General features: G+C 42.3%; 1 protein-coding gene across 1 annotated transcript in view; it reads right to left on the bottom strand.

Moving 5' to 3' along the window:
• Positions 1-18,735, bottom strand: part of Iqch (IQ motif containing H) — a 141,078-nt gene that overhangs the window by 113,849 nt on the left and 8,494 nt on the right. The window contains exons 3-4 of the mRNA XM_060384935.1: positions 8,928-9,004; positions 7,105-7,140 (exon numbers count right to left, since the gene is read on the bottom strand). Of these exons, the coding sequence (XP_060240918.1) occupies positions 7,105-7,140; positions 8,928-9,004 (113 nt within the window). The remainder of the gene's footprint in view (positions 1-7,104; positions 7,141-8,927; positions 9,005-18,735) is intronic.

Here is an 18,735-nt window from a genome sequence, read left to right as displayed (position 1 = left end):
AAGGCCTCCCTCATCTCTCTCAAACAATGCCTCTCCACAGGCTGGGCCTAGGGAAATCTATGTGCATCAACAAACATGGACTAGACCTTCTGACAGAATCACCTTGGATGACCTGGAGTTGTAGATTTTAACAGGGGTTGTTTTAGAACAAAAGGATCACACTTTTTTACCTTCTTGGATGAGATGCCTGCTGTCTAAGGAAACATGCTCCTGGACATCAAACAGACCACTCAGGTGCCAGGCAGCTGTGGGTTTGCAGTCAGCTAAAGCATAGTTGTAGTACATCTGTCACGGAGAATGCCACACACGGGAGCACTTCAGACTTAGAGCAAGAAAAGCCATGCCTCTCAAGAGAAAGGCTTCCCAAATTAAAGCAGTGTATCAGCATTGTGAGCTGCATTGAGCAGGTGAAGACATGGAGGCTCCACAGCCTGCCAGGAATGAGAGCTCTGATTAAAGGTCACGCGTGCTTCAGGTGCTGCCTCCTTCTGTTCTTCCTTAATCTCCACAAACCTGTCTAGTCTCATTTGTTGGTGTCCCCAGCCTCCATTTCTTCTTCCTCTTTTGTTTACAAGGAGCTGCTCTCTCAGTGCGGTGTCCCTAAGCAGCAGGGTTTTCCTTCTGGAGTACTGTATGGAGACATCTGCATCCCTCACCCTCTTCTTTCTTGGGACCATAGCTATACCTGTCCCTTTGTGAAATGCCTATGCTCTAGCTAACCACCACCACCATGCCCCTGCCCAGCTCAGACCTGCAGCTGTGGCCTACTTATTAGCCTCCTGCTCTAACTGACTGAGTCAACTAGCTGGGAAATGCTCTTTTTCATTTGCAAAGTGTAATCACTAATTAGGTAACTTTCAGAGTTTCTGGAGCAGTTATTTAGGGGGAATTCTAAATCTAAAGCAAAGGAGAGGAGCAAGATGAGGACAATGTGTGTAAGATCCAATGTGAAGCCACAGAGATAAGCTGAGTACTGCAAATGGAGTACTGAGAATAACATTTGCAAAGATGCAAAGAACACATTTAGGAAAGAACTTATTTCTAAGTTGATTTTTCTTTTGTACCAGGGATCAAACCCAGGACCGTATGCATGCTGGACTACACTGCAAACCTAGGTAATTTCTTTTCTATTATTGTTGCTGTTGTATTAAGACAGGATTTCACCATACAGCCCAGGCTGCTCTCAGACTTAACCCTCCTGCCTCCGCCTCTTGATGCATAAGATTTCAAGCACACAGGGCTGGAGTGGGTAAGCTTAGTGGTTAAGATCACTGGCTGTTCTTTTAGATTCTAAAGGAATCTAAAATTTAGAAGATCTCAGTTCAATTCTCCACCCCCACAGAGTGACTCACTATCTGTAATTCCAGGTCCAGGGGATCCAACTCTCTTTTCTGACCTCTGCAGGTATCAGACATACATGCAAGCTCATGCACATAACATTAAACACTCATACGCATAACATTTTTAAAAATTATAAGCATGCACCATAAGATGAATTTCTTACTGAAAATTTTCATTTTCATATGTATGAAATGGATGGACATAGTATCGAATTGATCTACTATTTACAAGTGGTGAATCATGGGATACCTGGGAAATCTGATGTAGAGGTATTTTTACAGACTGATTATCTTTCCACTACCTGAGAGGAGACACTGCAGTACTCCCTGCTGCAGAAACCAACGTTTGGCTTCCCAGTCATCAAAATGCATCCATTACGAATGGTCTAGATAACAACTGCCCTGTGAAGAGGGGATGTTCTTCCAGAGAATTAGAGTTTGGAGTGAGAGTTTAGATTGAGGGATGGAAAGAGTTTCACTCAAAGATAAGTCTTTATTATTCCCAAAAGACCAAAGAAGTCATTTGTCTGCCCTTGTTTTTTATTTCTAGTGAAGGTCCTCAACATGTCAATCTTTGTATAAACAAAGATGAGAGCCTCAGTGAGCAACAACTGTTAAAAGACCTAACATGTAGAAGAGAGCTTCTGACTTAACTGGGTTTGGGGACATAGCATAAGCACAGTCTGAATTTTAAAACATAAGGGATCTTGAGAGACATTAGCTTTGCCTCTTGCTCAATAGATTACTGAGCCTAGCAAAACAAGATTTGGCTCTGATGCCCACTACCCTGGGTTCAGCCCCAAGCTCTGCTGCTGATGTTTACTGCAGACGAGGCACTTCCCTGTGGGGACCTGGATTCTGCTGTCTGTGAAAAGGAGAGGTATACCAAGTCCCATTCCAGGGCCTCACCTTGCTGCAGCGGTTATCATGTAGACGGGGAAACTGAGGCCCAGAGAAGGTAAGTGACTTGTGTAAGGTCGTCACTCTGCTTTGTGAAGTGTTTTTGCTATGATAAAAAATAAGCACAGTTGTAAACATCCCAGTACATACAACACTGGGAAGAACTCCTCCGTGCTGTTTGTCCTCACTATCTTTTCATTCTCTTCTGGCTCCTCTTTATGCACTGTGGCTCATCTCCCTCTTCCATACCTTACTCTGTATTGTTCCTACTCCCGTACCTCCAAGTTCTCATAGCCCAGTGTTTGCATCCTATGTGTGGATTCTTCCTGATCTCTGCCCTCTCCTTGTTCAACCTTCTACTACATCTTCTGTCTGAACCAACCTGTCATTCTCTTGACCTGATATTTCTTATTTGCTGGGCTAGAGAGCATTTTGTTAAATTAACCCTCATGAATACAGAAAAGGACATTATGTGCTATGGTGGGAAAATGGTGATTTGAAGCCGGAAGACCTGGAATCTGGTCTGTACGCCTCCCTCTGTGGTCTGTCTCTGTAAGACTCAACTTTCCATTAAGAACCACTTAGTAGATTATTTCGACTTGCTGCCTTTCTGACATAACATGTCACCCCTCTATTTGTATTGGCTTTTTACATTTTTCTTATATTTTTGTTTGGGACAGTGGCCTCAAACTTGTTGTGTATCTGAAGGTAACCCTGAACTTCTTCTGGTCCTGCTGTCACCATCTTTTGAGTGCTGAGGTTTCAGGTGTTTGTCACCATGCCTGGTTTTATGTTGCATGGGGACCAACCCAGGGAACTATGCAGGGCAGGCAAGCATTGTGCCTGAGTCACACCCTCAACCTAATATTATCTTTTTAAACAAATTCCTGGAGACAGTAAAACCATGAAATCTATGCAACCTCAGTGCTCACTGTCTGACTACGAAAAAGACCTGGTAGATTCATTTCCATTTTTTTTAATACCAAAATTTATTTGTAGCAACTTCCTAACCAAAATGGATGACAAATTACCCATACTACCTGCTGTGCAGGACTGAGAAAACCCCAAAAGAGTAGCATTCTAGAATTCTGAGGAGGTGTGTGACTGAGCAAGACAGACATCAGACTGTAAAATCCGGAAGCTACCTAAGACGAGACTGTCAGCGCGCACAACCCTTACAAAGGGAATTAAAGGAGAAAGAGCTGCATGAGCGGAGATGCATCAAGGAGGGGCCTGAGTGTGAAGACCACTGGGCAACGCGTTACGTCAGAGAACTGGCACATGTGAAGACAGCGGATTCCTAGAATAATTTCAGCAATTTCTTTGAAAGGTGCCATATTCAAATAGGTCTTCCTCAACTCTGAAACACATTCTGAAAAGTCCCCATGCCTAGGTGAGCTCTCATGGAACAAAAACACCCAGTCCATCAAATCCATATAAAAGAGCAAACAGAGCAGGGCCGGGGAGGCATTTTAAATAGATGGGGACTGTTTTCAGTCAAATGTGAAATTCCCTTTTCCAGAGGCACATTTTACTTCACTACAGCATTGATTTCATCTTTTTTGATACCCTTCAAATACTCTCTGAGAAAATATGGACAGTTAAGGACCACTTGGGACAATTATGATGGATGAGTTGAGCCTTCTGGGGATATGCTCAGGAAGCAGGACAAGCTGGGATCAAAGCAGCGTCATTCCCAGGTCCCTGAGCAAAGTCACATTTCTCTCTGTAGATACAGGAAAAACTCAGGCTTGCAAAGGATCGCCATCACTACCCACGCAAAGCTTGCTTCCCACTTTTCCTGAGGAGAAGGTGTGTTAGGGAAGTGTTGGTCACTGAAGAGCATTCACAGGATTCTTACAGATTCTTACAATGCTCTGCTTAGGGGCGTTCTCAGTAACTATGTGAGTATTCTGTCTTATTTCCCTGAGCATGGATCATTCCAGGACATTACAGCAGACGTCTGTCATTGCTTTCCTCAGTAAGAGGAAGTTTCAATAGGACAAGAATTTTGTTTGTTTCATTCACTTATATGTTTGCTGCCATTGTGGTCTACTGTTTGAGGCACAGTAAAAAGTCAGTGAGGATTCACTGTATGTGAACATTTAATTTTAACTTCTGAGCTACTTGGGCTGGGTTTTATAGCACCTGTGATCAGGTGAGATGGTTGACATTTATAATTTAATGTTGAAAAACATGATAACAGATATTAAAATTGTAGGATATCTTTAATTACAGAATATTACATAGTGAGTTTTTAGCAACAGTTGTATAAGCTTGTGTTAAAGTATTAAAATAAAATCTAAGTTAAAGATAGTATAGTATGATGGGAACACGGAAACACAACAAGACTTAAATACTGCAAAAGGATTGATAGCACCAGATTCTCTCATTCTTGGCAGTTTCTCCTTTCTGTATTTTTTTTTTCATGAGTAATCATTAAAAGGTAAATAGATAAAAAAAGAAATATTACTTTATGGATTGCTAGTAAGTTCACCTCTTTTCTGATGTCTATAAATAAATATACATATATAAATAAAATCATTTACATGCAACAAGTAGACCTGGTAGGCAATGTGGACATGATTATACAAGTAATATTCTTTTCTCATCATTTACTTTTTACATGAAAAAAATGCTTTCAAATAAAAGCACAGAACTAAGTTTACTTTGAAAGTTTAATGCCAAAATGCTTAGGTGGGATGGGCAATTTATTAGGGAAAATTAAGACTGCTTCTAAAAGATTCTGCAGTCTCCTTTTTGGGGATCTCTCCGCACACTCTTCTTTATTAAAGAAAGCATTATGAGAGAGAGGCAGAGAGATAAACAGAGAGGCAGATAGACAGAGAGACAGGGAGACATAGATGGGGAGACAGACAGACAGAGAGGCAGGGAGACAGAGATAGAGAGACAGGCTGGCAGACAGAGAGACAGAAAGCCAGGCAGAGGGGCAGAGATGCAAACCTGACTGGTCTTTGATAGTACACACACACATGCACATATGTACATATATGTATATACATATACACATGTGCATACATACATACGGAAATGAGAACAGATCAAGGCAGTGACATGTTCAATGCCGCACAGGTTGTCTAATTAAAATGGTATAGCCAACTCACCCATAAAAGAGTTTTCCCCAGAGAAGATCACAAGAATATAGTGGAAAGATACTAAAGAAACTAACAGTATAAAAGTGATTAAGAAACAAATAATCCTACCCCAGCTTTCCTAGTGTGGGATTACAGACATGCCTCACCACACCCGGCAATATTTGGCTATCTGCGTAATTAATGTAGAAGGCAGAACAAGCTACCTAGATTGAAGCTGATAAAAGCAGACATGACAGCAGAGGTGAAAACTGCTGTCTGACAGGGAAGGACGCAAAGACAAACCCATCACCTAAGCGTACGGCAGTGGGCCAGAAAGCATGCAGTACACCGGAGAGGAGATGATGCATTTTAGAGGGATCATCACTGGGAATGATTGGACTCTGCAGCTTTCTAATGCTTTGGCCATTTGGAAGTCATACAATCCACTTTCCTGTACCGGCTCTATCAGTTACCGTGGATAGGTTACCTCTCTTTGTCTAATTCCTCCTAGTCATATAGGAATAATAATGGCACCCACCACCTAGAGATGTGACAGCAAGGGAGGAGGCACTGAAGATCTTGGAAACAGAGCCCACGGGAGAGCAGGCACTCAGTACAGGCCAGCATTGCGGTTACACTAAGGGTGTAACCGGAGGACTGGTCCTTAGGAAAGAGTGCCTGACCTATAAGCCTTATACTGCCTTTTGCCTCTGGCTGGCATCTGTGTAACAGCACAGATGTACTCTGTCATCACCAGGGTTCCGTGGGCATGGGAGGTGAATCATGTTACATGTACAGGACATGCTAAAGCCACATCCATGCTTCCTAAGCGATCCCAATAAATAAAGCCGGGGTTCTTTAAGCATCTTCTCTTTTTGAGGTACAGAGTCGAGTTCACAGTTTCTATACCATGAGAAGGCATGGGAATGAGACGAAGAATCTGCTTGCACTGATCAATGACCTGGCAGCAACATGTCTAGGTTCAGAAGGACTGTCTGCAATCACTGTTGTAAATCCAGCTCACTGCACTGTGGGGGAGGGGGAGAAGGGGGCTCTTCCCTTGAAAGGAGGTTGTCCAGGGTGCCCGGGAGCCCAGCGTGTTCATGGGCAGGGTTTCCTGCTAACACATGGCCTGAGCCATAGACCTTACTTAGAACTTACTGGAGTGTGCTTGCCATTCTGTGGGGGTGGTTCATTCCCACCCCCACCTTCACCCCACCCCCTCTCTGTTGTTGTTGCCTTAGTTTACCAGCTTAACTTTAAATTCTAGTTCCATAGCCTACTTTATAAATGCATTATGTGTACATATACATTCACAAACATGTTTGTATATGTTGTATATGAAAGCACAAGTATACACGTGTATACATGTAAGGACATGCCAAGAAACTACTGCATTCATTTTAATATCTTTCTTCCTTGTAAATATACTTTTAAATAATGAAAATCTTTAATGCTAAAGACATACACAATTCAGCTTCATTTTGAGGATGAGAATACATGTGTTTAGATTGAAGACAGTTACATGATTCAGTCCTGACGGAGAGCAAACAAATGTTTTTCACTTTAAGTGAACCACAATTGTTATTATTATTATTATTATTATTAACAACTCATGGTTTAATTTCTTTGACAAAGAAAGGAAACCAAAAGAACTTTTGTTGCCAACTCCAGCTGTCAAGCGGCCTTCCATACTTTTGCCCTGAAGCAAAAGGAAGGGACATCAGGTGACAGATTCCAAATTCCAACTAGTCACACAAATTACAGACCTTATCGAGTTGTCCTCTTGACCTTCTGCCTTTCTCCTACAATGAAGAATGAGACACAGTTTAAATCAAAATGACTCTCATGGGCAGTTTTATAAAACAAATAGAAGGCTCAGGGTGCTGTTCACCCCCACCCTTTCTTCCTAGCCCCTGCTGGGCCCACCTGCTCCTTCCCAGCACGAGCGGAGCTAATCGTTAGAAGGACCTTTCCTACCCCAGACAGCCATGCTGTGCACGCCAAGCTCCATTCTGCTGTGAGGAAAGGGTTTGAGAAAGTCAGTATTTACATACACAGCTATAATCAGATGCTGAGTTCCACTTCCAGGGAACAACACTTTGAGAGGCATTTGTAAAAAAAGGGGGGGCTCGCTAACTGCAGCATCATACGTGGGCTGGGGCCTGGTACAAGGTCTGCAACAGCTCAGTCTGGAGCTCAGCACTCTGTGCCTTTCTCTTTCCCTTTAACGGCTGTGCCCAGGTTACTGTCTGAAGCCACGGCCTTTAAATATTACTACTTTAGCAGTAGTGGAAACCCTTGCAAGTCAACAGAAGAAAATAATGCCAGGGCTAATCAGCATTTAGAAAATATATTATCGTTTAAATTTTTTTGAGGTAAACTGCTTACTGGCTAAAAACTCAGTATGATAGGTGTATTCCTGTAGATTTCTTCTCCACAAAACAGAGGGCTGAGTACTCATTTGGAGTGAGCATCTAGGCAGCGCCTGGGCCCGCTTGGGCCCATGCACATTCTGCACACTAGCCCATGCCTCCTCACAGCCTGTTAAACAGCTGAATTTGAAACATAATGGTGCAGGCCAAGCACCCGCCTGAAGGCCTGTCTGTCTTGGGATTTGGCCATTTGCATCGATTTTGTTTTTTAACCCTCGTTTTTCATGAAACACAAATATTTGCCATGGCAACTGGGGTGTCACATGACATGCTGTTCCTGGCCATCTCTTAAGGGAAAATGGCCCACCAGTATTGAAAAGGCACCTCACACCTCTTGAGGGTGTTTGGGCCCTGAGAGGCTGGGAAGGCAGGTAGAGACTGGAACCGTGGGGTTAATTTCCCTGGACTTGCTTCCAAGTCCTCTTTCTTTTTTCCATGACAGCAGCTAAAAACATGGGTACACAAGGTGTATCAGAAAAAGTACTGCCAGATGTCTCCTTTCAGTGAAGAAAAGTTTTAATTATCTGAAGTCTATGAGTGGTCCTTAAAATGAGAAGGCAACCTATAAAAAAGCCCAGACCCTTTAAACTGGGGACATTTCAGGTGGTTGAGTTACACTGTATTGTGAGGGACTAATTGTTGTCAAAGAATAGAGAATTCCTTCCTCTTCCCCATCGCGGTTTTCTGTGCAAACTTGGGACACTTGTCTTTTCTAATGCTTAAAGACAAAGGGGATATGGAAAAACTCCTCAATAACATACCTGATGTAGACACAGATGTAAAGCAAGAGTTACTGTAGCCCAGAGTCCTGGCCTCCAACCAGCGGCTAGCATATGCAGATCACTCACTTGCAAATCTCAAAGTCTCCTATTTTAGCCTCACCTACAGTGTCCTGGCAGAGTTGACTTGTGCATTCATCTTTTAAAAGCAGGAGTTGACTGTGTAGTTCAGTGGTAAGCTCTTGCCTATTATGTGGGAGGCCCTGAATTTGATCCATAACACCACAAAGAATAAGAATAACCACAGTAAGATAAAATGATCCCTAAAAGGTCAACTATATATGAGAGCAGCAACTATATGATGTATCTATTACACAGGATCTCACAGGCAGACTGCACACCAGACCAGCTTTCTTCTATGCTTAGACATACAAATACCTTTGTTTTTCGTTTCTTGTGAGGCGTCCCAACTTCTTCTGGAACCTGGGGTGTCTTCTGAGCCAGAGCAAAGGGTCCTGTAAATGGAAGCGGGGCAAAGTTACTTCTTCCAGAGAGAGAGGCTGAGCCATTTGCTGGATGCTGTGGGGTTCAGCTTCAACGTCAGATGGCTCTGTCACCCACTGTCTGCTTATTCCCTGCATTTCCTGTACCCATTCTGTGACACTTCGGGGATTACTGACTCCAAAGCCAAATCTACAACAGGGCAATAACTTTTTTAGAAGGTCAGGCTATGTTATGCAAAATGCCTAGAGGAAAATTAGATCTAATAGGCAGGAAGATTAGGAAAGAAAACTTGTCTCTTAAAATGAAAACTCCTTTAAATAGCCAGATTCCCAAGTTTATGTACAAGATAATTAATATAATTGCAAATGATGGACTGTTTTATTGGGTAACTATTAAAAATATGACTAAAAATTAAAATGACTTGGGGGAACTGATATGGTGAATAACACCATAAAGATCATTTTTGAAATTAATTAATCTATAGGCAACAACTCTCAATCACATCTTTCCTGCTGACTGGCAGCAAACTCAGCTTACCCTTTGCAGATAGCCCAAGTCTGGCATCCTAGGGGAGAAAAACCCTGTCGTTATTCTTCAAAGGGAGAAATTTATCTATTTAAATGGTTAGGTAAATACAAAGAAGTGAGTCTTCTTCCATCCCGAGATCTTCAACGCAGCCGTCTTTCCTGTCAGTTCTGTAGCATCAGTCTTTGAAAGAACTGACTGACGTAAAACGAAACTTCAAAGAACGACAGCGGAGCCCACCTCAGTCTCACCCGGAGGACTCGGTTTTCCCACCCTCTACTTGGGCTATACAGAATCCTTTCAGGCATCTTTTTAGAAGTAGCAAGAATTTCAGAGTGTCAAAATTTGCCACACAAGGAATTTGTTTGTTGTATCTGGCCCAGTCTAACCCACTCTCTGATTCCCCTGGCTTCTAGCGAGTCTCCCTGTGACAGTTCCCTTATGCTGTCCAACGCAGCACAGTGTCCGCTGACCTCATTATGAGCCTACAAGTTCTTTCTTTGACCTCTGTACTCCTCTGTTCCATTGCTCACTTTGTGCTCTAATGTCCACCTCTGCGTCATCCGAGGGTGTCTTGAATCCACTTTTCCACAAGTTTAAAAGTTTAATTTTGGACAGTCAGTTCTAAATGTATCTCAGTTGTCAGCCATATTTAGGTAGCCAACAAAGGACAGGATGCTTATTAATGGACTGGACTGAGTACAACTTATCATGCTAAGTATTCAGTCTAAGTATGTCTAAATAAGAACACTAATCCTAGCCCTAGTCACTTTCTTTATCTTCCACATGGCTGTCATGTGACCTGATAGATTTAAGAGAAAACATGCCCTTCACCACTATTTTCTTACCTAGAATGTGTATGAAAGGCCCAGGCTTGCAGGACAGGTCTTATAAACATGATGGACATGAGGATGAAATTAACATGCAGGAGGGGCACTTAAAGGAAGCCCCAGATCTTCCTCTCACCCCAGAAAGAATAGCTATTGCCAAAAAGACTAAAAAGTCTGGCAAGGATGTGGATGAAAAGAACACAGCTTTGTATCCTATTTGTTGATGGCAGAAAATAAAGCAGGGGAAACTAGCCAGGCGCTGAGCAGGCTGTTAGTTAGTCTGTGGGCTGCTCTCAGGATGGGAAGAGAATACAGCCCTGGAGAAGTAAAGAAGTGAGCTTTACAGGGAGTAGGATAAGGGCTAGCCTGAGCTTAGCTGGGCAGGCCCTGATTGGCTATAGGCAAAACATTTCCAAATAAGGGTGTGGAAGGAGCATGCTGTCTACTGCATCCTGGTGCAAAACTGCAAAAACTCTACTATATTTGGGGTAGTTAGGCCTCTACCTTTCTTCCATCAACACCCCAAAATTAAGTAGGATAGACAAAGTGTTAGTGGGTAGAGGGTGCCCAGACAACCTTACTCCTCCCAGCAATTTAGGGTCAAGGGTTTCTTTTAGGACTCTATACCTATCTCTGTCAACTACAGACACAGCTAGCAATCACCTCCATGCTGCTGTGCCCTGGAGAGTTTCTTTCTGTCTGATCCAAACCAGCACACCATCTCTGGCCTCTGGTCTCTCCAAACTGCTCCATGCCAAATGCCCAGACTGACCATCACCAAAAACAGCACGTCTTCTCTTTCACAGCCTCATATTTATACTGAGTCCTAGAACACTCCCCTCTCTGTGCAGCAAGTGGAAGGCCCTTAGCAGCTGGCAAAGATCACACCCTGCACTTGACAACTAAGAGGTGTGGACAAACTATGGCCCAACTAAAATCACACACATTTAATTAAAACAAAAATATGAGATTGCAAAGAAACCAAAATTTCCATTCCAGTAACCAGCTGTCATAGACTAACAGAAAAGAAGGACTTTTGATTTCAAGGCTGTTTAAAGCAGTATGGAGAAGAAGGTGGAGAAGGTGCTTTTGGCTTTTGGCTTTTTCCTCTGGGACTTGAGCTGAGTAGAAAGGCTTCTTCCTTCTGGGATATCAACTAGTCAGGAGGGTCAGCAGGGTGCTTTCATAGGGATAGTTGGCTTTGACCTCAGCATCTGGCTCCTGAGTCTTTAGGGGTAGAATCTAATGATTTGGGACTCTTGTTTTTAAAACAACAGCCTTCTGATGCTGGACCAAGTGGATTGCATTCAGGGTCTGCAAGCTGCTTTCCAGGAGTGGAGGCAGTGCCCTGTGACCCGCATTGGACCTTCTGTTCCTACTCTACTCCCCAAGCCCTTCGTTTCTTTTTCTGCATGGGATGTGTCCCCTGGAGGAACAGAAAACCCACTATAGTCTGGTAAGCAACTCATTGATGGACTGAGACAAAATGATGTCACCATTGTTAAGCCCTATCAATGGGAACCTATATCATGAAAATAGAGGTTCCACAGAGCTAGCAGATGATGCTCACCACATAAGAGAACCTTAGATAGGGCAGTTCCACAGAGGTTGAGAGCAATGCAGCAGTTAACAAAGGTGGGAGAGAGCGAGGAAAAGATGGGGAGATATTGCTCAGTGCTGTTGAATCGCCGTGACTTATGACTTAGATGAACACTCTGATCAAAAGCAAATTGGGAGGCAAGAGTTTATTTCAGCTGATTGCTTGTGGGCTATTATCCAGGGAAATAATAACAGGATCCCTAAGCGAGAACCTGGAGGCAGGAACTGATGAGAGGCCAAAGAGGGATGCTGCTTACTAGCTTGCTCCTTAAGGCTTGCTCAGCCTGATAGTTTCTATATCCCAGCTCCACCTGCTCAGGGTGGCACTTCTGCAATGGTCTGCATCCATCCACATCAACCGCCAACTAAAACAATGCCGTACAGACTTGCCCACAGGCAAATCTTATGAAGGCATTTCCTCAGTTGAGAGTTCCTTTTCCCAAATAATTCTAGCCTGTGTCAAGTTGCTGGGAAATTAGCCAGCACAGAGTTCGATAAGGACGATGGGCTTTGGTGTGGTATTTCAAACAGTATAGTGACAATGGATGACAATGTTCCAGAGATGCCGAAAGTCTAGAAGAAAGGATTTTCAAAGTTCCTATCATACAGAAGTGAGAAGTGTTTGGAGAGATAAATATGTTCAACTTGGTTTAACTATTACGCAATGCATATATGTATCAAAACATAACATTGCCCATTAATATGAAACATTTTATGTCTCTGCTAAATAAAAATGTAAGAAAAACATTACGAGGGGGAGTTTAGGTCAGCACCACACATGAACAACCAAAAAATCACATACGAACATTAAAACAGTCATACATCGTAACGGAACTTTTGGTTTCTTTGTATGTTATGTAAGTATGCTTTTGTTTTAATCTCAAAATTTTAGTTGGGCTAGAGTTTGTCCACATCTGTTAACTGTCACATGTGGGGCATGATCTTTGCCAGCTGGTAATGGAATTCTACTTGCTGGAGAGAGGGGCGTGGTCTAGGACTCAGTATAAAAATGAAAGCAAGTAGACTGTGTGCCGTTTGGAATGGTATTTGGTGTGGCATTCAGTGTTGGTGTGTGGTATGGAGCAGTTTGGAGAGACCAGAGATGGTGTGGCAGTTTGGAGCAGACAGATGGAGAGAAATGCTTCAGGACACAGTGTGGATGAGCCTGCTAGTTGCATCTGCGGTTGACAGAAACTGGTATGAACCCTAAAAGAACCACTTGACCCTAACTACAGAAGTAAAGGGGTCTAACCTTTTCTCTGTCTTACTTAAGGTTGGGAGGTTGGTTGGTCCAAGGGAGGTAACGGTCTAAACAACCCAAATAAAGTAGAGCTTTAAAAAAAAGATCGCTACAAGTGGCATTCTGCTACAATACATAATGAAGCAGCCATCATAAAAATTCCCCCGTAAGCAATTACAAAGACACTTAAAACAAATGAAAACAAACAAAAGCTCTAGAAAGAATTAGAATGTATGAAAAGAAACGAGATGAAAAATAATAAAAATTCAATAACCTAAGTTCAAAGATATAGATGACTCAAGATTAAAATGAAGGAGACAAAGAAACCAGGGATTTGGAAGATATAACAGAAATCACCTGATCTGTGTAACAGGCAGAAGGCAGAGTGCACTGAAGTGAGGAGAGCCGAAGGACCTGTGGGCCTAAAGAGAGACCACATTTGTGCCGTTGCTGTCCCACAGGGAGAGAAGAGGCAGAGGGGGCTGTAAGAAAGAGATAATGGCTTGAAAGCACTCTGAATCTAGGTTTAAGAGGCTAAGGCAAATGGAAATGGGAAAAAGCCAAGGAATTCCAAGGCAACATACATCGTAATAAAAACTCTGAAAACGAAAAGCAGAGAATAAAATATTGAAAGTAGAGGAATATCTTACTTACAGGGAACAATTTCAATCTCACTGGATTTCTAAGCAGAGGCCGACAAGGGATGTGGCATGACTTCTTTTTTTCAAGTGCTAAGATGAAGAAGACAGGGCAACCGGGATCATATATACTCAATGAAAATTTCTTTTAGGCTAAATTAGGAGATCCAAGATGGCAGCGACCAGTGCGCACCATATCTGAGGGGGCAGAGGATCTGAAACTCTGAAATTGGTGAGTGCAGGGGCAGCTGAACCCACAACATTGACATTGAGGCTTTCTGGAAGAAAACCCTGAGCTGAGACCATTAGGATTCAGGTCAACTGCGAACTTCTCTGCAGACTTCTCCTGGGGACTCAATTCCCAGGCACGTCCCCTTAAACAGGCCTCCCGACTCAACGGCCAAGGCGGCAGGTGGAGGTAGCAGAAGCAGCGGAGGCAGCACAGGGTCCACAGGGTCCGCAGCTCCTAGCACAGAGCACAGCACTGGCTGCTCTTCGCACAGAACCCCCTGCTTGAGCTTTGAGACAAAGAATACTCAATCCCCTGGCACTTCCCCTTGACAGGCCTCCCTTCTCCCTCTTTGGCGGAGGTGGAAGCTGTGGAGGCGGCCCACAGTGGCTGCCACAGAGCACAGTACCCTGTCCGCAGTGCCCACAGCTCCTGGCACAGAGTGCAGAGCCGTTGGCTCCACCAGGCCCACCGGGTCCGCAGCTCCCCAGGACCTTCCAGAAGGCATCTGTTCCAGCGGCTTCCTAGTTCTGCCACGGTGGCTGGACTCCCAGTGGACCGCAACACCAGCCCCCAAGTTCTGCAGCAACACAGGGATTCTTGGGACATATTTTCAACACTGAAGCCCCTGCTCTTTGCGTCTACCAGTGAAGTCCAGGCAAACAACTCCTGGAGCCCAGACAGATCTGAATACCAGAAGGACAGTATGACAAAATCGGTGCAGGTGCATTGTGCCCACAAACAACACCTGCAAACTGTGCCCGTGAACAGCACTAGCACCTCTTCCTCCACCTGCACTCTTCCCCCACATATTCCAAGCAGCTACATTGTCTAGCACTCTGTCCTTCAAGACACACTTCCACACACATGCACACGCTTGCCCCTGCGATTGTGATTCTGTGCCAGTGACCTTCCTCCCTTAGCTACAGCTGAAACACCAACGCACACTCTCAAACCAGTGGAGCTCTCTCATCACCAGAAGGATACTCCAGACACCAGAGAAAGACGCACTCAGTCTGAAGTACAAACAATAAAGGTTACAGATAAGCAGATGGCCAGATGTCGACGTAAGAAAACACCCAACAAAAATCAGGACATCATGGCTCCACCAGCAACTCCCAAATCGATGGATATTTCAATTAATTGGAAAAACAGGAAAATGACTTCAAAGCTATGCTTATCCAGTTATTAGAGGCACATAAAGAGGAAATGAACAAATCATTTTGTTCAACGAAATAGCCACACAAATGGAAGTGAATAATGAGGAAATGAACAAAGCTCTCAAAGAAATACTGGTAAATACAGCCAAACAAATAAAGGCATAAGTAGAGGCACAATTAGTGGCAAATAGAGAGGAAAGGAACAAAAACATAGAAGCCATCATGGAAAGATGGGAATCCACATTCAAACAGATGAAGCAAATGGTGCAAAACATGAAAACAGAATTAGAATCAATAAAGAAAACACAAACAGAGAAAACCCTGGAGCTGGACAACTTAGAGAAAAGATCAGGAACCACAAAGGTAAGCATCACAAACAGAATACAAGAGATGGAAGAGAGAATCTCAGGTGCTGAAGATACAATTGCTGAAATTGATACATCTCTCAAAGAAAAAGTAAAATCGGAAAAGTCCCAAACACAAAACATCCAAGAAATCAAGGACACCATGAAAAGACAAAATCTTAGAATAATAGCAATAGACGAAAAAGAAGATTCCAGGCTCCAAGGTCCGGAAAATATTTTCAAGAAAATCATAGAAGAAAATTTTCCCAACTTAAAGAAAAAGATGTCCATAAACATACAAGAGGCCTACAGAACACCAAATAGACTAGACAAGAAAAGAAACTCTTCACGTCACATCATAGTCGAAACACTAAACCTACAGAATGAAGAAAAAATATTAAAGGCAGCCAGGGAAAAAGGCCAAGTAACATATAAAGGTAGACCTATCAGAATCATACCAGACTTCTCAACAGAAACTATGAAAGCCAGAAGGGCCTGGGCAGATGTCATGCAGACTTTAAGGGACCACAGTGCCAACCCAGACAACTCTATCTGGCAAAGCTTTCAATCAAAATAGATGGAGAAAGTAAAATATTCCATGACAAAACTAAATTTAAACAATATCTACACAGCAACCCAGCCCTACAGAAGATACTAGAAGAAAAACTCCAATCCAATGAAAACAACTAAACCCAAGAATACATAGGATATAGATAACTTTCACAACAAAAATTAAAAGAAAACAACAATGAATCACAGTAACACACCCATTCCACAATAAAAGGAAATTCATTGGTCACTATTCAACTAGTCAACATCAATGGACTCAACTCGCCAATAAAAAAACACAGACTAACAGAATGATTGCAGAAACAGGATCCAACATTCTGCTGCATCCAAGAAACAAACCTCTGAAACAAAGATAAAACACTAGCTCAGAGTAAAGGGCTTGAAAAATGTTTTTCAAGCAAATGGACACAGATAACAAGTTGGGGTGGCTATCCTAATATCTAATAAAATAGACTTTCAACCAAAATTAATCAAAAAAGATGAGGAGGAGCACTTCATTCTCATCAAAGGAAAAATTCACCAAGAGGACATCACAATTCTGAACATCTATACCCCAAATACAAGAGCGCCTACATTTGTAAATGAAACATTATTAAAGCTCAAATTGCACATTGATCCCAACACCTTAATAATGGGAGACTTCAACACTCCACTCTCAACCAAGGGACAGATCATCTAGACAGAAGCTAAATGGGGAAATAAAGGCACTTACAGAGGTCCTAAATCAAATGGAACTAATAGATGTCTACAGAACTGTCCACCCAAACTCAAAAGAGTATACATACCTTCTTTTCAGCACCTCATGGAACCTTCTCCAAAATAGACCATATAGTTGGTCACAAAGCAAGCCTCAACACATACAAGAAGATTGAAATAATCCCCTGTATTCTATCTGACCACCATGGACTAAAGCTGGACCTCAACAACAACAGAAATAGCAAAAAGCCTACACGTACATGGAAACTGAACAATTCCCTTATCAATGACAGCTGGGTTAGGGAATAAAGAAAAATTAAAGTCTTCCTAGAATTCAATGAAAATGAAGGCACAACATAACCAAACTTACAGGACATAATGAAAGCAGTGCTAAGAGGAAAATTCATAGCACTAAGTGCCTTCAAAGACAAATTTGAAACATTTCATACAAGTAACGTAATGGCCCACCTGAAAGCCCTAGGGGGAAAAGAAAAGAAGCAGACACACCCAAGAGGAAATAATCAAACAGCTGGAAATAATCAAACTCAGGGCTGAAGTCAATAAATTAAAATAAAATAAAACTATTCAAAGAATCAAGGAAACCAAGAGCTGGTTCTTTGAGAAAATCAACAAGCTCGACAAACCCTTAGCCAAACTAACTAAAAGGCAGAGAGAAACTATCCAAATCGGCAAAATCAGAAACGAAAAGGGGGACATAACTACAGATACTGAGGAAATCCAAACAATCATTAGGACTTACTACAAAAGCCTATATGCCTCAAAATTTGAAAATCTAAAGGAAATGGACAATTTTCTTGATAGATTCCATTTACCAAAATTAAATCAAGATCAAGTAGAAAGATTGAATAGTCCTATATTCCCCAAGGAAATAGAAGCAGTCATCAAAAGCCTCTTTTCCAAAAAAAGCCCAGGACCAGATGGCTTCAGTGCAGAATTCTACCAGACCTTCAAAGAAGAGCTAACACCAATTCTCTTCAAACTACTCCACAAAATAGAAACAGAAGGAACATTACCAAACTCATTCTATGAAGCCACAGTCACCTTGATACCTAAACCACACAAAGACCCAACCAAAAAAAGAGAACTTCAGACCTATCTCTCTTATGAACATTAATGTAAAAATACTCAACAAAATACTGGCAAACCGAAGCCAAGAACATATAAAAGATATTATCCACCATGACCAAGTAGTCTTCATCCCAGGCATGCAGGGGTGGTTCAACATATGGAAATCCATCAATGTAATCCACCATATAAACAAACTGAAGGAGAAAAACAACATGATCATCTCCTTAGATGCCGAAAAAGCACTTGACAAAATCTAACACCCATTCATGTTTAAAGTCTTGGAGAGATCAGGGATACAGGGTACATACCTAAACATAGTAAAGGTGATATACAGCAAGCCTATAGCCAACATCAAACTAAACAGAGAGAAACTTAAATCAATCCCACTGAAATCAGGGACAAGACAAGGCTGCCCACTCTCTCCATATCTCTTCAACATAGTACTTGAAGTCCTAGCCAGAGCAATAAGACAATTGAAGGAGATCAAGGGGACACAAATCAGAAAGGAAGAAGTCAAAGTATCACTATTTGCAGATGATATGATAGTGTACATGAGTGACCACAAAAATTCAACCAGAGAATTCCTTCAGCTGATAAACACCTTCAGCAAAGTGGCTGGATACAAAATTAACTCAAAAAAAAAAAAAAATCAGAAGCCCTCCCGTATACAAAACACAAAAGGGCCAAGAAAGAAATTAGGGAAACAACACCCTTCACAATAGCCACTAATAGCATAAAGTACCTTGGTATGACTCTACCCAAGCAAGTGAAAGACCTGTTCAAAAAAAACTTCAAGTCTCCGAAGAAAGAAATTGAAGAAGA

The sequence above is a fragment of the Meriones unguiculatus genome, chromosome 6 (genome assembly GCF_030254825.1).
Source record: "Meriones unguiculatus strain TT.TT164.6M chromosome 6, Bangor_MerUng_6.1, whole genome shotgun sequence".
Taxonomy (NCBI): domain Eukaryota; kingdom Metazoa; phylum Chordata; class Mammalia; order Rodentia; family Muridae; genus Meriones; species Meriones unguiculatus.
The sequence above is the reverse complement of the archived record's forward strand: the minus strand, read 5'-3'. Positions and strand labels throughout refer to the sequence as shown.